Source organism: Tiliqua scincoides, chromosome 4, assembly GCF_035046505.1.
Source record: "Tiliqua scincoides isolate rTilSci1 chromosome 4, rTilSci1.hap2, whole genome shotgun sequence".
In the NCBI taxonomy this organism is placed as follows: Eukaryota; Metazoa; Chordata; class Lepidosauria; order Squamata; family Scincidae; genus Tiliqua; species Tiliqua scincoides.
In genome coordinates this window covers 179,926,399-179,947,657 of record NC_089824.1, presented here as the reverse complement: position 1 = coordinate 179,947,657, position 21,259 = coordinate 179,926,399, and the positions used below count along the sequence as shown (strand labels likewise).

The 21,259-nt window shown below is 42.2% G+C and overlaps 1 protein-coding gene and 1 pseudogene across 2 annotated transcripts in view; one reads left to right on the top strand and one right to left on the bottom strand.

Moving 5' to 3' along the window:
• Nucleotides 1-21,259, top strand: part of PLXNA2 (plexin A2) — a 481,295-nt gene that overhangs the window by 443,982 nt on the left and 16,054 nt on the right. For both annotated transcript variants that reach the window (XM_066626224.1, XM_066626221.1), the window contains 4 exons: nucleotides 2,835-2,901; nucleotides 10,381-10,527; nucleotides 12,118-12,277; nucleotides 13,048-13,151. In XM_066626224.1, the coding sequence (XP_066482321.1) occupies nucleotides 2,835-2,901; nucleotides 10,381-10,527; nucleotides 12,118-12,277; nucleotides 13,048-13,151 (478 nt within the window). The remainder of the gene's footprint in view (nucleotides 1-2,834; nucleotides 2,902-10,380; nucleotides 10,528-12,117; nucleotides 12,278-13,047; nucleotides 13,152-21,259) is intronic.
• On the bottom strand, nucleotides 1,494-1,610 carry LOC136650128 (5S ribosomal RNA; annotated as a pseudogene).

Below are 21,259 nucleotides of genomic sequence, written 5' to 3'. Positions count from 1 at the left end.
CTAGTTCTGCTGCCTGAAATCCTTTAAATGGAGATACCAGGAGACAGACTTGCAAATCATTCACTCTCCTCCTGATCTATTGCTTCTCCTTCTTCAATGTGAAGTACAGAATCTAATATTACTCATCACATAACAAGAGTCTGTGTATGAGATACTACATGAAAAATGCCCTTTACAGTTGCTATAATGGATGTATAATGTGGTGCGGGGAAATATTATCTGGACCTCAGTGACTGGTTAATCTGCCAGGGAGGTGTTCTGCTAAATCATGATATATTTTCTTGTATTCATTCTAGAAATAAGTGCTAGAATATCATTTCAGGATAACGTGCAGCTGAATGATCCATTGCAATGCTCTTTGTTATGCTCACAGATGAGTAGGCATTAGCACTGAACAGTGTGGTATGGAAGAAAGTCCATAGAAACTATAGCATCGAGAATATCAGCCTGCCTTGTAAAAGATTCATTTGCAGCATGTTTTTGGCTGGCACAGCTGGTAATAAATGAAGCATCTTGTCCACTGCTCTGCAGCTGTTCTGTGAACACGTGAACAGCATGGCTCAGCACGTAGTAAGAACAGGAACTTTGTTTCTTTCATTGATGTATCTCTCAAAATCTTTCCCATTCCTCCTCCTCATTTCCTGGAAAAAAAGAGACAGTATCTCTTTAAAGAGGACTCAGCAATCCTGCAGAGCAGGCATTAAAAACTATCATTAAGAACCATTGTATTTAAATTAGCAATAATATTGGATACAATGTGGGGAGCTGGTGCTGGGTGTGGCCCTTGAGAAAGCTGCAATTTCCCCTGTCATTGTCACTCTGCTGTCCTTGATTGCCACCAGCTACAAATTCCAGTGATTTACTGAGCCACAGGGTATAATTTGCACCATGTGTGAGGAGTTACAGTGACACCAGGCATCCCCTTAAGAGGGGCTGGTGATGGGCTGTCAGCTGGGCTTTGATGATTTCAGTTCATGAGCAATCTGCATTTACTCCCCCCCCCCCAAAGTGTGGGAGCGACTGTACAGGGGACAAAAGCACCAGATTGACTTTCCAGTTCCAATTGATCAAAAATCAAGAGTGGGGTCTATGCAACATTCATAAGCCTGAACGTTAATGGCAGTTTTTCTTGTTCTTTTCTGGAACACATCACAGTCACATTTCCAACGTTTTCTGAGATCCGAAGGCAGGAAATCAACATTTCTTAATAATTACTGTTATTATGTACTCCATTTGTATCTCACCCTTCCTCCAAGAAGCTCACAGTGGCATTTTAACCTCAGAACAATTTTTGTGAGGTAGGCTAGGTTGAGAAAGCCTGACTCTCCCAAGGCTACCAAGTGAGAGAACTAGTAAAGATTTGAATCTGGGTTGCCCACATCTAAGCCCCCTGACACAGTATACAGTGCTTTGCTCCAGCTAAAGAGAATGTGATGTGATGCTTTTGATATTAACATGGTTGGCAACCTTCAGTCTCGAAAGACTATGGTATAAGCCTACAGCACCCGGTATTCCCAGGCGGTCTCCCATCCAAGTACTAACCAGGCCTGACCTTGCTTAGCTTCCAAGATCAGACAAGATTGGGCATGTGCAGGGTAACAGTTGCTGTCATTAACAGCTGGCCTTGAAAAAGTACACCACTCCTGATTACATTCAGGAGGCTCCTGGGCCCAAAAATTCTCTGCATGCCATTTCTAATCTCCAGTCTTTGGCAAAAAAGTGATTAAACTGTATAGTTGCTGCATTCATACCATAGTCTTTCGAGACTGAAGGTTGCCAACTACTGCTGCTATTTGCACAGCAGGTGTTAAATATTCACATTGTCACCATCCCAGCTAAAGTTAGTTGTGAGCAAAGCTGCAATCCTATCCACACTTACTTGGGACTGAACATAGTAGGGGGCACATGGCTATAAGAAACACACCCAGGATTAGGCTGCATGTTCCACTGAATGTGATGGGGTGAAGTTAGTAATTTACTCAATTAAGTTCAGTGAAATTGCACCGAAGTTCTAGATATGTTTACTGGTAGTCCCACTTTGTTCAATAAGACTTCGTCTCAAATGAAGGAATATAAAATGTATAAATTTATGCTGCATAGCTGTAGTCCTGTGCTCGTTTGCCTGGAATGAGCTCTACTGAACACAATGAATTTACTTCAGAATAAACAACACAGGATCAGTGTATGATCAGACCACTGTATGGCGTACACCTTCTTTCTCTTTTGAAAAGAAAAAAAAGCCTTCATAACATGATAGGAATTATGCTTAACATATGTGTCTATGGGTGATCAACAGAGTCCTATGGTGGTTCATATTAAATTTTGCCCTTGATGAGGAGTTCACTGTTCACAGTACCTTGTTGTGCTTATGTTTGTCTTTGTGTGAATTGTTTTTCCTGAAACAGATGGCTTTCTTTTACTTGGTGTGCTATCTGTTGCTGTATTTTTGTTGTTGTTGTTGCTGATGTCGTTGTTGTTGTTCATTGCTCTATCAAGAAGCAAAAGAATTCTGATTTTTTTTTTTCATCAAAAGATGTCGGAAAGCCATGGCTTTAGAATCTTCTGTATAATGCTGGTAGTCTTTTCTGTACTGTGTTGGTGTCATGGCAGTGGTTCATTATCCCATTGGAGGAAAAACTGATGACCAGCAGAAAACACTGGCAATAAGATATTATTCTTAATTATGGAGAGAATTCAAGGATGTTAAACTAGTCCCATCTGCCTGTCTCCTTTTCTAATACTTATTCATAGGTGCTGTGAAGGGTAAGTGCTGAGCAGAGTATAGACATCTGTTTAATGTGGACCTGATAAAGTACCTTCTCATCTCTTCCCAGGACCGAGTCAGTTGCTGAAAAGATGCTGACCAATTGGTTTGCTTTCCTTCTCCACAAATTCCTAAAGGTAAATGATGATCTGTTACTTCAACCCTAAACCCATTTCCTTTGTTCTCTGCTTTTTGAGTTGTCGTCCCTCCTTGGTTATTTTGGCCTTACAAAATGATTGATGAGATCTAAACCAAGAGACAAGTAGTAATAGGAGAATATGAAGACAAGCCAGGCTAGGACAGTTTGGACAGATGCAGCTTTAGTTCTGTGAATGAAGACTGTAAAACGTAAATGTAATTGTCCTGACTCCCCCTGCCACAATGGGTTCTGGTAATTGGTCCTATTTAGGAAGGCCAGAATTCTGTAAATGAATTTTTTCAGGGAAGAATGTTTGCTGTTTAGATGTGTCCTAAACTGGTTCCTTACTGTTGGAAAATCAAGACACTACAACACAAAAGATTAAAATTGAAAAAGGAGTAGAAATACTATACTTGTCTTTCCTAGCCTGTACTGTTAGTTCCCCCTTCCTATATCATCTTTCTATTGCACATTCAGCAGCTGGGTTTTCATATTTCTTTTGGCACTGGCTAGTTTTATGGCTCCTCCAGGAGGACAGAAAATTTAAATATTCCAGCTATGAGCCCTTTGATTTTTTGATGTCCCATTATGGCATCTAAATAAACCATTTCAACCTTCTCATCCTTTTCGTCATTTAATTATTTAAATACACAGTGCCACCAGTATACCTACAAGGTTTCTTAAAAGAGTTTAATAGGCAAAAATAGTTACACCTCTGCCCCCAAGGAACATACTGTCTAAAATAGACAATGGGGACAACAGGAGGAGGATGGGGAAAGGAGGGAAGAATGAATATGAGCAAATACCTGTGCACGTGTAGTTTTGAATGAGAATTAAGGAGATAAGCAAAAGGCACATGCAAAAAAAACATGGGTTGTGAAGAGGAATTTTCAGCAAGAAAGATTAGTGACACCACATATGTGTTCAGGGAGACAGCTCCACCCTGGGGGAGGGCAATGAGCAAGAATGAGTGGAGTCATGATAGAGAGCAAGAAGCCTTTAAGTAGCTGAAGGTGAAGCAGCTGAGGGTAAACTTGAAGTCATAGGCAGTGAAATAATTAAAAACAAGGACTGAAATGGGACAGTGCAAGGCTGTGGAGAGCTAAAAATGTAAGGTCAAGGAGTTTGTGCTGGATATTGAAAGGGATAGGAAGCCAGTGAAGGGAATTGATGAGAGATGAGGTATGTATGATCTGAGTGACAAGGGGTAAATGGTTTCAGCAGCCATGTTTTGTAACAGTGTTGAGAGGACCAATATATGAAAGAACACCACCAGAGTGAAGGAGGCTACAGTAATCAATGTGGGAGATGACTGGAGCATGAAGCAGACTTTTAACCATGGGGACAGAAAGGAGTGGGTGGATTTTTGCAGCGTTGTGTAGGGAGATACAATATGCTGCCAAGTTATATTGTATGTGTTGAATTGTATGAACTTGAATGTGGGCAGCAAAGCATTGAGAAGAATAAAAGGCAATTTGTCTTTGACATTATAAAAGTTTCTTTTTCTTGACCTTGTGGACTGTGTAGACATGCTAGGTGTTATTGAAAAACAAAAAGTATTGAAAGTTCTGAATTTTCATTTTCAATAATAATTTTTTTTAAGCTCTACTACCTTTAATAAAACAAGGGGTTTGAGTCACTGCTAGGAGCAGGTTAGGAACGCTACATGATGAGGTTCTTGCCTAATGAATTGAACAACTTGGTAGGCTTATCTGAATAAGACTGACTTCCACAATGAACTCTTGTCCAGTGCAGTCACACTTCTTAAATTTGTTCTTCATTTCCCTTCATCTGGTGCAGCAGAAAATACAGTTCAAGACAAGAAACCTTTATTGGCATGTTTAAAATACAAACAGTGTAAAACACAAAATTGACTGGAGGGCTGCATAAATCAAACAGTTTACCTTCAGCCAGGCCTTTCTGCATCAGTTCAACCATTTGGGACCAACATAGTAATTTTTATTGTATTGGCAACCTTCAGTCTCGAAAGACTATGGTATCGCGCTCTGAAAGGTGGTTCTGGCACAGCTTCTAGTGTGGCTGAAAAGGCCAATCCGGGAGTGACAATCCCTTCCACACCGGGAGCAAGTGCAGTCTGTCCCTGGTCTGTCTCCCTGGCTATGGGCCTTCCATCTTTGCCTCTTTGCCTCAGACTGTTGGCAAAGTGTCTCTTCAAACTGGGAAAGGCCATGCTGCACAGCCTGCCTCCAAGCAGGCCGCTCAGAGGCCAGGGTTTCCCACTTGTTGAGGTCCATCCCTAAGGCCTTCAGATCCCTCTTGCAGATGTCCTTGTATCGCAGCTGTGGTCTACCTGTACGGCACTTTCCTTGCACAAGTTCACCATAGAGGAGATCCTTTGGGATCCGGCCATCATCCATTCTCACGACATGACCGAGCCAACGCAGGCGTCTCTGTTTCAGCAGTGCGTACATGCTAGGGATTCCAGCACGTTCCAGGACTGTGTTGTTAGGAACTTTGTCCTGCCAGGTGATGCCGAGGATGCGTTGGAGGCAGCGCATGTGGAAAGCGTTCAGTTTCCTCTCCTGTTGTGAGCGGAGAGTCCATGACTCGCTGCAGTACAGAAGTGTACTCAGGATGCAAGCTCTGTAGACCTGGATCTTGGTATGTTCCAAGATCTCTGCACATGAACTGGAGGTTGTCCATGACTTTGTGTACCTTGGCTCAACGATCTCCGACACTCTTTCTCTCCATACTGAGCTAAACAAACGCATCGGTAAAGCAGCTACCACGTTTTCCAGACTCACAAAGAGAGTCTGGTCCAACAAGAAGCTGACGGAACATACCAAGATCCAGGTCTACAGAACATAGTAATACGTCTTTTAATAATCATATTTATATATTTGGCCACCCCCTAGAAAGCTGCAGCTCTATCTATAACTCTATCTGCAGCTGGAATACCTCTGTATCTGCCAAATAATTGCTCAGATGGGATGACATTACATCTCACTAGGGTAAACGCCCTCCGTTCTTGGAGGCATTTCAAGAAGTCAAAATATTTAGGCCTCCTTCTAGGTAGGATAGAAAGATGGAGATGTACTGGAGAGCAGATTTTGTGGGCACTGCTATAAAGGTCTGCTGCTTGATGTCAAGGAGCCTTTGTTTCAAGGTTCTGTAATCCTGCCCTGCGTCTAGGGCGCCTAACAAGTCTAAGGAGAGTCCCATAGAACAGATTTTCTTACTCAAAAGAGCTAAGCCTGGAAAAAGAGGGGAATCGGGTAAGAGGCCCCAAATCAGGTGAGCTTGATCTGACAGGTGATACACTCTGAGCCAATATCTAAAAGTCCTAAGCCATGCCAGGGTATCCACTCTGTGTTGGCCAGCTTCCAAACAAAGAGTTGCATAGGCTACACAACGTGGCACCCCTAGTATCTTATGTAAGAACATTGCCTGCACTCTCTCAATTGTGCAGTCAAAGGCCGATGACCAGACGGGGATTCCATATAAGAGCTGGGAGATAGTTTTTGCGTTAAAGGCCAACAATGCAGCTGGAATGTATCCCCTGGAGTTACCCCTGGTGAAATGGAAATGCAAGATCACTTGGGTCGAAACTTTGACTAGATTTACTGCCATTTTACAATGCGTCACCCAAGAATGCTTGTGATGGAAATAGATTCCTAAATATTTAAACTTTCTTACCTGTTCAATAACCTTCCCTTTGAAAGACCAATAGAGAAGTTTACGAGGTTTACCAAATACTACTATCTCAGATTTGTCAAAATTTAGAAATAGCTCATTTTTCTTAAGATAGTCAATACAGCCAGTTATCAAACGTTTCAGACCTACCCTCGAAGTTGACAGTAAAACCATATCGTCAGCATATAGTAGGAGCGGGATATGATAGGGGCCTAATTTGGGGCTGTGAGCATTGATCTCTTTAAGATGAGTATTGAGGTCGTTAGAAATAAGTTGAACAAGGTTTGAGCAAGAATGCAGCCCTGCTTCACTCCCTTGTTAACAGGAATTGGCTCTGAGAGGTCGCCTCTGAAGGAGACTCTAACCTGGCAGCTATTATCTGTATATAGCTTTCTAATTAGGATGAGGAGTTGTCTGTCCATTCCCATATGGAAAGTTTATGCCACAGAAAGTCTCTAACCACTGTGTCAAAAGTGCCCTTTAGGTCCAAAAAGGCTACAAAGAGCTGTCTGTTAGCCCGGGCTAGCTGTTTGTTGATGAGATGAGAAAGGACCATACAGTGATCTAAAATGGATTTACCCTTTCTGAAACCTACCTGTTCTGGGCCCAGAATATTGTTCACCTCAATCCAATCCAATAATCTTGATAATAAATGTTTTGCATATATTTTACCGATAATTGAGAGCAAACTAACTGGCCTATAACTTCCTGGTGTTCCTGTATCCCCCTTTTTATAAATTGGTAATATAATAGCTTTGGACCAAGCCTTAGGTATTTGGGCTGTTTTATCCACCAGAGTGAAGAGTTGGGCAAGAAGAGGAGCCCACAATTCTGGCTGAGCTTTTATCAGGTCAGGGGGTAGTACATTGGAACCAGGTGCCTTACACGATTTTAATTGGCTGATAAACTCTGAGATTTCTGAGCTCTGAGATTTCTGATATTTTAATTGGCTGATAAACTCTGAGATTGGCTGATAAGCTCTGAGATTGGCTGATAAACTGAGATTTTAATTGGCTGATAAGCTCTGAGATTGGCTGATAAACTCTGAGATTGGCTGATAAGCTCCAAATTTTAATTGGCTGATAAGCTCTGAGATTTCTGAGATTTTAATTGGCTGATAAGCTCTGAGATTTCTGAGATTTCACTGAGTGACTCAGTGGTCACTGAGTGGAGACCAGTGGCCACTCAGGTATATTGTCAAGGGTAGTCCCATCCGAATAGGTGGGTATCCTGAAGCTCTCATAAAAAACTGCAAGAAAGGGCTGTTCCCAGGTCTGATGAGGAATCACTGATGGATCATGCACTTCTTTTCGCGAAACCCCTGCCACAACCTTCCAGAATTGTTTGCTATTGTTTGATCAAATGGCCTGCAAAAGGCAATTCCATTGATCTTGAAAAAAAGTCCTTCGTTTACCTCTAATAGCTGTGATTAAACGTTGTTTCAATGTAAAGTACTGGGTAGGCATCACTGATTGCTCCGAGTCCCTGAATTCCCTATAAGGGTTTCCTACAATTAGCCTTTAGGGCAAGACACTCTTTGTCAAGCATGAATTGGCAGTCAGAAGAGTGCCCAGGCTCATCTGCTTTGGTGCCTGTCCCAAGGACATCACTATGTCCTCAATAAGTTCCTCCTTCAGTGCAATCTTTTCACCAGGCTCAACTGAGTCTGATAAAATAGATCCCACTGTGCCTGCTAATTATGTCTTGAGTAACTCTTGAAGCTTATCACTTATGTGAACTCTAATCACTTATGTGATTAGGCCAGATTTTTGGAAGAATTTTTAAAGTGCAGCTCATAGATCCCAGCATTTTTTGTCTCAAAGGGTTAAATTCTAATTCAAAATGGCAAATCAGTGGCAGGTGGTCACTAGACATGGGTTCCCCCACCCGAAATTCTGTGACATGCAGTAAGATGGAGGATAGAATCATCATGTAAGCTATTACACTAGAACCCAGAGGGGAGATGTATGTAAACTCCCCAGAATCATTCCTGTAGACAATTAAGCCATATGAGATTCCTAGCTACACTTAGTTTGGCCAGCGACACTCCTGCTGGGTTAATCCTTTGAATGTCTAGTAAAGGAACATATTGGTGGGAGCGGTGAATCTCTAAGAATACCTAGGGCTTTATAAAAAATCCCTTCCCCCTCGCCTACCCTCACATTCATATCACCACATACTATCAAAGCTGTTTGTGGGCATCTACACTCCAGATCTTCCGAGATTTGGCCTAAACAGTTCCATTGTTGAACACTTTGGGCCTTGGTTGGCATAACTGGCATATACACATTTACAATTATAACAACGAATTTGGATAATGCCACTTTGATGACCTGGATTTTACAAAGCTTGTCCACTGTTAGTAACAGATCAGCCTGAAAGTGGTCAGAAACCAGAACCGCAAGCCCCGCGGAGGGACGGCCCCTAGAGTTAGGTCATGGTGCTGGTAAAGAATGAGAAATATACCCCTGCAGAGCAATATTCTCCATCAGCCAGGTTTCCTGGGTCAAAATTACCAAATTACCAAAATTACGTCAAAGGCTCTCAGAAAAGTTATAAAATCCAAGTCATTTAGCTTCTTACTCCAACCTGCCACATTCCAAGATAAAAGCTGAAGGGCAGCCCTGCCCTATGGAGCAGATGAAGGGGCTAAATGTCAGTCATCCAGCAATGGAGCTAGTTCTTCTCCAAAGTCATCCTGAGGAGAGTCAGCAAGCTCTTGAACAGCTGGATTCAAGGAGGGTAACTCTGGAGTGACTGTTGCTGCTGGATGTATCAAACTCTTCCAGGGCAGTGCACCTCCACTTCCATCCAGATTGTTTTGTTTGCATAACTATTGGGAATAGGGTGGTCCCTAGAAATAGGTGGACTCTTAGCTAGTATAGAAGGGCAGGGGGCTAGCGTAATGGCTGTTAGATCATGCCAAACCATCTCTAGTCTCTTGATCATCCAAAGTTGGGCTTGCTGTGAGAGGACACAAAACGCCTCCAAGGCCTCACTGGTCAATGGATCCTCATCAATATCCAGCTCCAACAAGAGATCTGAAGCCTGGGATCTTGACGTGCAGTGGGGAGAGCAGCTGTCCAAGGTTGCATCTTAGATTGTGGCGAGACAATCTCCTCTGAACTGGACAAAGAATTCCTCAGCAGCTTCTTGCCACAATCTGTGGGGATTTTAGGCGTCTTGTCCCATGGCTCTATGATCGCCAGACTATCCATCCCAGAGCACTCTGAAGGGAAAAGCCTCACAAGGTCCATTCTCTCAGATTGATCCCTGAAGTTAGCAGGGGATTGTTGAATCAAGCTGGCTTCTGTAACTTCCACCCTAGCGTCCTCCGGTTGAGTTGGAAAAACCTCCATAGACTCATCAAGGAGTATGTCTGTTTCACCCCCATTCATTGGATTCAAAGGCTCACTTAGTGCTTTGACTTCAAGCTCTCTCTCTCTTGTTCCTGTCATTCAACTGACACATACGACAGCTGGTTGTCTAGAGGGGCAGCCTTAAAATGCTTTCCACTGGTAGCTTGAACTACCTCCCTGATTCGCAGATTGGGAGAACATTTCAGTTACATCCAATCTGAATATTGTTATCTTCTGATAGTGCATTGTATGCTTTGGGAACCAAGAAACACATGAGTTTAGATCAGTATGTATCACCTAGGAGGCTGGTTAAATTTTAAAAATTTTGTTTAAAAAACAAAAAGTTTAAAAACAACAACAGAGTTGTATAGCTCCTTTAAAGTTAAGCTTGTGTCCCACAATTTGTCTTAGATGAATTATACCTTTTCTCATGTATGAGCTGTCTTGTGTTTTGTGTCAAACAGGAATGTGCTGGGGAACCGCTCTTCATGCTATATTGTGCCATCAAGCAACAGATGGAGAAAGGCCCAATCGATGCTATTACGGGGGAGGCACGTTATTCTCTGAGCGAAGACAAGCTGATCAGGCAGCAGATTGAGTACAAAACTCTAGTGAGTGGGTGCCTTTTCTGAACAACGTATGCCAGCACTATCCATCAACTCCCATAGGGAACACAGAAATACTGAATCCCCAGGGCTGGAATTGTAGTCAGAGAAACTAGATGTCATTCCCCCCATCCTGCTTTCACCACACCCTACATACAATAATAGACCTTTTTAATGGTGATTCATCGCCTTAACGTTGCAACTGAACCTGAATTATCTAAGCAGAGAAGCTTGCTGAGAAAAAAATTAAAAGGTTCAACCAGTGGTGTAGCTAGGTCATTTGACACCCAGGGCTGATAAATTTTTGTCACCCCCATATAACATTAATTTATTTATTTTTTCACATTTTTATACCACCCTTCTAGCTCAGGGTGGTGTGCATGGTTCCTCCCCTTATTTTGTCCTCACAACAAAGGTAGATGACACTGAGAGGTAAAAATATTAATGACATGAAATGAATAATAATGGCCAGAAACTAAACACAGTGAATATTTCTGATAAACAATGTATGAAATTCTGCATCAAATGGCATATAACATGATGGTATTATTCCTAAATACCTCGATTTTAGCTATTTTGGTCACTTGTGGTGTCAACCCCCCAAGGCGGGCACCTAGGACAGACTGCCCCCCAGCCCCTTGCTAACTCTACCACTAAATCCAATCAGGCAGGGACTGCCTTGCTGGAACAACCCCTACATAAAGGATGTAGAGAAGCAGATTTAGAACATTTCCCTCAGTTTCAGCAGCTGGACAGATCCCTATGGATCTCTAGATACATACTAATAGAACTGAGGCAATTAAATCAACCCCGGCATCTCCAGGTAGAGCAGAGCAAAGATTCCTATCTGAAACCCTGGAGAGCTTCTACTATTCACTGTAGGCAATACTGAGCAATGGTCTCATTCAGTATAAGGCAGCTTCCTATTTCCTAACCATCTTAATTAGTTCTCACCCTCATTTTCAAAACTGTGGCTGCTAAAGTTTCATTTGGAATTATGTAAAGCACAACTACAATATCTGTACCTATGTAATTGCCAGATCATGAGAGCATTATCTCTTAAAATTTCCAGTACAGGACCACTGCAACTTTCTGTGAACTAGAAAATTATAAGCCCTATTTTACATATGGTTGCCTTTCTGGTTAGGCAGAGCAGTCAAGGCACCTAGGAGGCTATGCCCAATGTCTCTTAGAATGAACATCACAGGAAGAGGAAGGCGGACATGGCCTCCACCACTGGCCAGCAAATGAAACAGCTGCCGAGAGCTCACTTTCCCCTTCCTGCCTGAAAATAACTCCTAGAAGCAAGTAGAAGCATGCTCTGGTTTGTGCCATCAGCCAATAAACTAAGGTCTTCCTGAGTTGTTTTGCATTGTTGTTGTAAATTGCCATGGGGATTATTTTGATTAAAAGTCACAGTATGCATCTAAAAATAACTAGTCTAATATCACTAGTTTCTTTGACCTCACTAGAGTTCACAGAAATTGAATGGTGACAAATGCCTTCACATTATGCTGAAAATTTTTGTGGTTGTATGAAGGATGTTTCTCCCTCAGCAGAGTACAGTTTAATATTCTCATTATTGTCCCCTCCTAGATCTTGAACTGTGTGAATCCTGACAATGAGAACAGTCCTGAAATTCCTGTGAAGGTGCTGAATTGTGATACCATCACTCAAGTGAAAGAGAAGATTCTAGATGCAGTTTATAAAAATGTCCCGTACTCACAAAGGCCACGGGCTGTCGACATGGATTTGGGTAGGAGCATTCCTCTCTTGTGACAAAAGGATGAGTTGTAGATGGGAGTGGAATGAGGAGAATGGTACTGGGGAATGTACCTTTGAGAGATTACCATCTTTAAAGAGATAATGGTTGTTGTTTAGAACAACAAGGCTTACACACGTAGAATCTTGTAAACCCTTAGCCTAGTACAGGGGAGGATATTAGTATGGGAAGATCACTGGTGGTTAGTCCAGTGTTTAGCATTGTTCTCTGTGAGTTCGCTAAGCCAATCATTCCCCACTACCTCTAAACTTCTGGATATTCATTCATCATGTTGCCCATAGCCCAACTCTATAAGATTCCTTCTGAAAATTCTCCATTTGGGTGGGAGAGGGCAAGTTAGCCCTCTGCACAAAAATCTCTACTTCTCTAATTTTGGAATTTGTTTTTATGTCAGCTACATAAAATTGGCAGGTATTAACAATATCAAGTGCATAGCCACAGACAAGAACAAAATTTAAATTGCACACTTTCCTATGCACACTTTCCTTAGAGTATGTCCCATTTAGTGAGACTTACTTCCGAGTAGACATGCCTAGGATTTTGTTGTTAGGCTGCAATTCTATACACACTAACCAGGGAGTAGATCCCATTGATGTGCTTGGAACTTCTGAGTAGTCATGCATTGACCTGCACTGTTAAACTTTTTTCTTTCATGGAGGACCAATATTACAGAGAATCTATCTCCCTTTCAGAAATCTGTGCTTCTAACCTTGACTGCCTTGCATACACTTGCTTCCCTGCAGAATGGCGCCAGGGCCGAATAGCGCGTGTGGTCCTTCAGGATGAAGACATCACCACCAAAATTGAAGGTGACTGGAAGCGGTTAAACACCTTGATTCATTACCAGGTAAGCAAGCAAAACCTAGCTCAAAACCCACAAAAATTGGGCTTTGAGTGGAAGACAAAGTGAAAACAAAAATTTAACCCCTCAGCATATTTTCTAACAAGACAGACAGTCACATTCTTATGAAAAATCAGAATGGTTCAATGTGTTCACATATTAAAAGGGAAAACAGCTCTGACACACATCTCACAGGAACAAGCAGAGCTGAAAATCGACTAAATTAAAAATGCCAGCTGTGTTCACAAGGCAGACAGCATATGCAGAGGAGCTGATTTCTCAGCACTAAGGATGCGGAGACCAGAGCAGTAGCTATCACGTCAGAGGCCTGGTATTGGAACGTGACAGAGGAGTATGGCACTGATGATGTGCATGTATGGAATCTGTCACAGACTGCAGATTATGCAGCTGAGTGGAGCAATAGGACAAATGCTGCAGGATATCAAAGTGCATGGACAATTGGTTTTTCACCAATCCTTACTCCAGCTCCATATAGAAGACTGGTCTGTTGCATATGTCACTGTCTCCATACTGTGAAGATCTGTGCTCAGTTCTGTTCTCTGCCATGGTAAGCCATAATTTTCATTAGATATTTTTAACTAAGTTAAAATAAGGCACTCTTTCTAGTAAAGAAAATTGGGGGCTCCAGCCTACTTTTTTTTTTTCCTATGATAAGACAGGTACCATATTTTTTTCTTCAATATTTTATGGACGACTTTACATTTAATTAATTTTTTATTTAATTAATCATGGACAATACTTCTTTCTCTCTGAACTGCCATCTGTATCCTTATGGCTCTCTGATGACCAAATATAGAAAGCACTGTACTGTTAACAATCAGTAGTCCATAATAAGATGGATAATATAATATAAATGAATATGCTAATATAAATATGCTTCAGAAGGAGCCAAGCACTCTTTCCTACACACGCCCTTCCTTGCCCTTCAAAAATGTCACATGCAACAGTTTTTAAAAATGCCTTTTGCATCCTCAGACCACTGCTTTAAAGAGTGACAGATGTCAGTGGGGGGGGGAGGGATTCCCCATCCACAGCAGAACCATCTCACCTTCCTTTTGTGCAAGTTCTCTGGTAGTTATTGTGTCTATCACAGGGCTATGTGAGGCCACAGATACATGTTGTGTCACATATACAAACCATGTATTTATCCTCAGTTAGAACGAAGGCAAGCCGGTCTTTTAGCTGCAGCTCTTTTGGCAGCCTCTGCAGCCCTTGCAATTCATTGCTTGATAACCCCATTTCCCCAAAGAATTCAGCCTTGTAATGTGTGCAAATGACACTGTCCAGGCAAGGACTGCATGGCAGAGGAATTCAATGAATTTTCAATTGCAGGTGCTGATTAGGGTGAAAAAGAGAGTGCGCAACTCTGAGAGACTAAATTTAACTCTTACTGAGATGAGGGTTACCTGACTGCCAGTGATTGGGAATATTTTGAAAAGGTGTGAGGAAGATTGAAATAAGGGAGTGGCTGATTAAGCCACAGCAGCTTCAGATTTTACTATGGGAAATAACACTCTCAGGCAGGCAGGAGCCTGATGACGGGGATGAAAGGCTGGCATGGATCTCCACATACCTCTGACCTCCCTGGAGAAACAGCAGGATACAAAGGTGGCAGTCAAAGACATATTATCATTTTAACCCTCACCCTATAATTTGCACCACTGCCTGTCTGTCACCATGAGAGCAGGAAGATCCTCAAAGATACTGCAGCCTGGCTTACAGTTATTATGTTAACTGAAATGTATAAACTAAAGATATTTTCAAAAAACTTGTCAATGCATTACTGCTTTTATTTTCTACCCAGTATCATTACTATCAGGTGACCACCACACACACTTTGCACAAGTGTTGAGATTCAGCCATTATTACTTGCTATTTCCTTTCAGGAGTGATGTTGGAATCCTTTGGGCTTTACACCTGGAAAATTTATTCGCTCCCCCACAAACTGATAGATGAGAGCTGATAGCTCAGAAGAGGTTCTTCCCATATTTGTAAATGGGAGGGGGGATTTCAGGGCAAAAAGGCAAAATGGCAAAAAAGGAGGCTGGCAATACACAAGAAAGCAGGAGGAGAAAGGGCAGTGCAAAGTGGTTTAAGTATGGCAGAGGAAATACCAGGGAATAATGAAGGAAGAAAAGACACTGCAGGAGTTAGACAAACATTGTTGCTGGGGAATGTTTTTTAAAAATGTTGGACAGGCAACTTGAAGAGAACAGTGTCGGTCCATTCTCTCTTTTGCCACTAAATTTTTCAGTCCTCCTCTGGTCAATCATAAACTCTCCCTTAGCTGGAAATACTATAATCGTTAAACTTGGGCTTTTCTCTGTTATATTCTCAACAACCACCTTAAGAACATAAGAACAGCCCCACTGGATCAGGCCATAGGCCCATCTAGTCCAGCTTCCTGGATCTCACAGCGGCCCACCAAATGCCCCAGGGAGCACACCAGATAACAAGATAACAACAAATAACAACCTCATCCTGGTGCCCTCCCTTGCATCTGGCATTCTGACATAGCCCATTTCTAATATCAGGAGGTTGCACATGCACATCATGGCTTGTAACCCATAATGGGTTTTTCCTCCAAAAACTTGTCCAATCCCCTTTTAAAGGCATCCAGGTCAGACGCCATCACCACATCCTGTGGCAAGGAGTTCCACAGACCAAGCACATGCTGAGTAAAGAAATATTTTTTCTTAGGGCCCAATCCAGGGCCCAATCTCCTTAGGACCCAATCCCAATTTCTTAGGGCCCAATCCTATCAACATGGCTGATGCAGCCATACCAAAGGGGCATGTGCTGCATGTTGTGGTGAGGCAACAGTCAAGGAGGCCTCCTTAAGATAAGGGAATGTTTGTTCCCTTACCTTGCTCTGCATTGTGGCTGCTTCAGTGCTGGAAAGTTGGATAGGACTGGGCCCTTATTCTGTTACCTGCACCTGTTGCAGCTTGTCTGTCTCTCTTGACCAGTCACCTCCATGCAAGGTCCTCTCCAAATATCCCCTTGTATTGATTTTGAGACATACTCTATGATATGCTGTACAGTTTTCACAGGGCCTTTTCACTTGAAGAACCTAGCCTGTTTGTTTTTATTGTTGTTGCTATAGACTTGAAGGCACTTTGCCTCTCAGCAGCTGTGCCGTCTTCAAGCCACCCACCTTGCTAGGAAGGTTTTTTGACAGTTTCCCCGTCTGACTTCATTACTGAGTCCCAGCTGCTCACAAAACCAACCCTTAAATGCGGCTTGGCATTTCAGGCAGCAGTGCCCACTAGCTGAAGATCCAGCACCACAGTTCTCATTCAGATTAAGATGCGGGTTCTCTGCAGAAACTCAGAACTTCTGAAATTGGACCATGCCAGATCAGCAGTAGCAAGGAGAGTATCTGTTGTTCTAGAATAAAACTGGAGCCTTATTGTTACATTCGTTTTTATATGTTAAATTCACCATGATGTTTCTTCATATTTTTTGCATTGTGGTTTATACTGGTGAGATCTGTGGTGTTCCAGACAACTATGCTTTTCAGTAGATCTGTAGGAAAAAGAAAATCTCAGGTTTCTTTGTTCATTTGGAAATGAACTTAATTGAATTAAAATGGAAATGTGATTAAAGTCACATCGTTGTAACCTTAGCCATTTCAAAAATGACCCAGAAGCAAAGTACTATTGCCTTATAAAAATCTCAGACATTATGAAATTAGCCCATTAGCTAGCCCTTTACTAAAGACTCGTGTGCTCAGAGCAGTTCATGATGCCTATAAGCCTTTTTAAACATAGGGTACATAACTCCATTATCCCCAAACCACTTGTTCTGGAATGAGGAGCCACTTCCCACAGGGAAGCTGTATTGGAACCAAAATGTCATTGCTCTCAGATTAATTATGTCAAGAAAAATGATCCTGTTAGGGAAGCTGGAAGCTGACCAAGAGGAGTAGTGCCTAGTAGTTAGCATTCAGCATACCTCTGTGGCCAGCAACTGAAGAGGGGGAATTGGCAGATATCTGTGCCAATCATCTCAGACTTTGAAAATCAGGTGCGGCAGAAAGACTTTCCCTCCCAGTTGTGTACAGAAGCTAGCAGTTCTGCCTAAATCCAGATCACAATAATGCCCATAAACAATTAGACATGACAACTTACTGGTGGACATAGCCTAGGCAAGCAAATAATCCAAACATAACCAGTTTATTAAAGCCCAAATTGCAGATGAAATGGGGGAAAGAATTACAAAAGCAGATGGGTGAAAAATGCCTAGACTTGGCTGGATAGCCACAAAGAGATGTGACAAAATTGGGTGCAGAAACTAGTGATGCCCAGCAGGGAGAGCCAGGTAGCCACATAAGAGAAAACCAAACTCCAAGGCAATACTAGGCTTGAAGTCGAAAGGGCAAGCACAAAATTAATTCCATAAATGTATCAAGCTAAAAATACAGCTCCTACTCCTAGCTGCTAATGTTGTCCCAGGACTACAGACCTTCTGCACATACTGGGGATGAGTAGGTGTGCTTCCTATAAATCAATAGCTGGTTCCAACAGCACACCTGGCACTACACACCTCTCTGACTGGATAAAAAAGTTTATATCAACTAAGTTTGATCCCATACCTGATTGGAGACTGTATGGCTACCTGGGTAACCCTGAGCTGATCTCTGACCTAGTCAGGTGAATGAGGGATGCCCAATGGGCAACAGTGGTATCCAATAGGATTGGGCCATAGGCAACTTTAGAGAAGGAAAAATGCGACTTTTCTCTTTAAGAATAGCGCTTTAAAATTTATCCTCCCAATTCACAATTCAGAGTTCAACATTAACAGGAAAAATCCCTCTGCTCAAAACAGTAATTACTCTCCTAACAGTAATTTGTCATTAACAGGAAGGAATCAAAAGTGGACAGCTGTCACATCTTCCAAGTCCATCAAAATATATTCTTAAGTTGTCAGTGTCTCCATGGTTTCCTCACATACATGCAACCTCATTTTAAGCATTCCTTGCTCCTATAAAATCATAAAGGGAGTTGGATGGGTGTATTTTTACCTGGTCTTTCTTAAATAAATAAATAACAAAAATAATTGTATTGACTGAGAAAAACTACAGTATTTACAAATTCTTTGCAAGCCTGAAAGCTAACCAAACCATGGTCAGTTTCTTCTTGTCCAGTTCCCAAGAAAATTCTTGTTCCAAGGTGCAGTTTCTTAACATGAAGCAAACAGTGTCTCTGCAACTCAAGGCGTTTTCCACCTGATGAAACCAGGAGCCCCATGACTTCAAGGGGGCTTCTCCTTCATGGATGAAGTTCATTTCTAAAAAGTGCTCTGAAAGGTACAAAGAATTTTGGCCTTTTGGAGACAATTAGAGATTGTGACTGATCTGTTATTGTTAGAGTTTATTGCATTTACTCAAGGCAGTTTACCATACTAAAAACAGAAATAGGTGATAAAAAAGCAGAATAATCTCAGGGTCACCTGTGACCCTTTCAGGAGCTGAAGATAAAATCACCTTGAGTTGGGCTTCTCCTTTTCCTGCCTTTCCCATCAAAGAGCAACTCTGTTACACTCTTGTAAAAATACAAGAGTTTTGTAATTGTTGCTTCTACTCAGAGAATACAACAATGGGGGGGATTTACAACTGGTAAAGCTGACAAATCATGACTTGCCACGGCCATCATTTGAGCTTCATTACTGAGGAGGAACTGACCCTTTATCTGCCTCTGAGTTAAACCCAACATTTCGTGCACAGATCAAAATGAAGATATGTGACTTTGGGTTTGTAGAGTGGTGGAATACAAATGTAGCATAAGATTTGCAAAGCCATCTCAGCTGTTATTAAAGGGAGTGGGGAAAATGGGGATTTTCACAAGAAGCTAAATAACTTAAAAGCACAAATTCCCCTCACTTTGAAAATCCCACTTCACATGTCCCTCCATTTAAAATGATTGGGAATCAAGTATCTAAATCCCTTTGGTGATTTGGAAAGTCTCTGCATTAATTTATATCCGAGTCTGTCGTCTGCCATGTCAGGATCACATGCTAGTATAAAATGACCTGTTATTTTGCTAGTGATGTAAAGTCACTTGTGCAGTAGCATGCACGCCTGTATTCAATAGCAATTGCCTCAGGATGCATATCAGGAATGCTTGTGCTTTGCTTTGCTCCTGGGTTGTCCTTTGAATTAATCCGCCTGTTGCCCCAACTGACAGTAATAGCTGTTTCTATTTCACCAGTATGAGGAAGCAGTAATTTGCTGCCAAATGTATACAATCCATTCTTAGCATATACCATTCAGCAACTGGAACACGAAAGAGAAGAACTGGCCTTTCTGCAACAGAAGTCTAATCAAAATGATGCTTTCTGGAAAAAAAAACTAGTCCCAATTTTGAGTGTGATCCCAGTGTGCTCCTTTCCATTTCAGTAACAGTGTTCTTTTTGGTTATGAAAATTACAGAAGCTTTAGGACTGGACAATGGGAAAATGTAGGTGTGATCTAAATAGTGGGATCATCAGATGGCCTCAGTTTATTGACTGAATGCTATAATGAGGACAGGTCATTTTATAGCATTGAATGAATCAGTAACAGACCTGCCCCTCGCTGTGCCCTGGGAAAAAGGTCCGTGATGCCACTCCTCGCATCACGCCACCCTCCCATATTTACCCAGCAAAATAGAGTCTCACACAGCATTCAGGATGACTTGGAAAGCCTTCTGAGGTTTCCCCAGAAGTCTTAAACAGTGGGGAAACTGGAAGTACTGCTTAAGATAGTGTCAGAAGCCTCAGAAGGCTTCCTGTGCAGTCTGCAATGCTGCACGGGTGCAGTGCTCGCCCCCCCCCCAGGCCTGCCACTGGAATGAATGTCTGAACCAGTAAATTTTTGTAGCAAAGGAATGGAATTCCTCTGAAAGACCAAGTACATGATCCACATTCTCAAACAGCCGCTATGACAGCAATGTCCTTTATCTAAGTAAGTTGATTCACCAGCTGTGACCACTGGTAGAGAAAGACCACCATGATACAAATGAGACAGAAAGGTCAAGATCTCTCCTTTGGTTTCCTTCTAGTCATTATCTCCAATTACTCAGAGAAACTGGGCACTGATCCACCCAGGCTGCTCCATGCCCCTCTTTGAAGCAAGCTACACACGCTACTTGGTAAAGTCCTGAATCCTTCTGGACATCCAGCCTTCAGAAAGAAAGGCATCACATTCTCACTGCCACAGTTATGAGGCTACCACAGTCCCCATCACAGCCACTATCTCCCTCCCCATGGCTTAGTGTCATTTCCACAGCACCTGGCATGCTGTGGCTCAGGTTCCTATCTTCACTCAGCACCAAGGGAGTCCCCGATCCTTTCAGAAAGTTCATTCCATAAGACTCTCCTCCCCGCTCTTCAAGGAATCCTAGTCAGCATCCTATGATGAATGGCAGCAACCCTTAATCTTTGGCAGCAGCAGGGACTTGAAAACTTTTCTGAATCAGGATGATAGCCTGAAGCTCAACATCCTTAGGCCATAATCCCAAACATAGTTACCTGAGAGTAAGTTCCACTGAAGACAGTAGGATTTAATTCTAAGTAGACATGCACAGGATTGCACTATTACTCCCACCAAAATCAAGACGGTGTCATCACATTTAACTGGGCTCAAAATGGCATCCCTTGATATTAGGTCCAGACTGTATGCGAAAGTGAACCACGTATTCATGGTACACCTGCAGATGCCACCAGCATTCTGTTGCCTTCATTCAGAGACTATAGTAATCTTGTTTCCTAGTCCTCCAGTCTTACCTCAGCCAGCTCATTTCTGTCCAGCACTCTGATAATAAATAAATAAATAAATTCTCATCAGCCTGACTATTTGATAATACTGCACTCCTTAAATACCTATACTGATTTCCTGTCCACACCTGGATCCTGTATAAGCTTCTTGTTCTTATTTAAAAAATCCTCCGTGCTCTTGCCAAACCCCCTTCCCTTTATTTCTCCATTCTTGTATCCTGACACATCCATGCCTTCACCTTTGCTTTTCAACTGTCCTCTAGGTGGCCTCTGCAAAGCCACCTTTTTCACTTAAATCCCTTCTCAAAACCCACCCTTTCCATAAGGACTTGGAC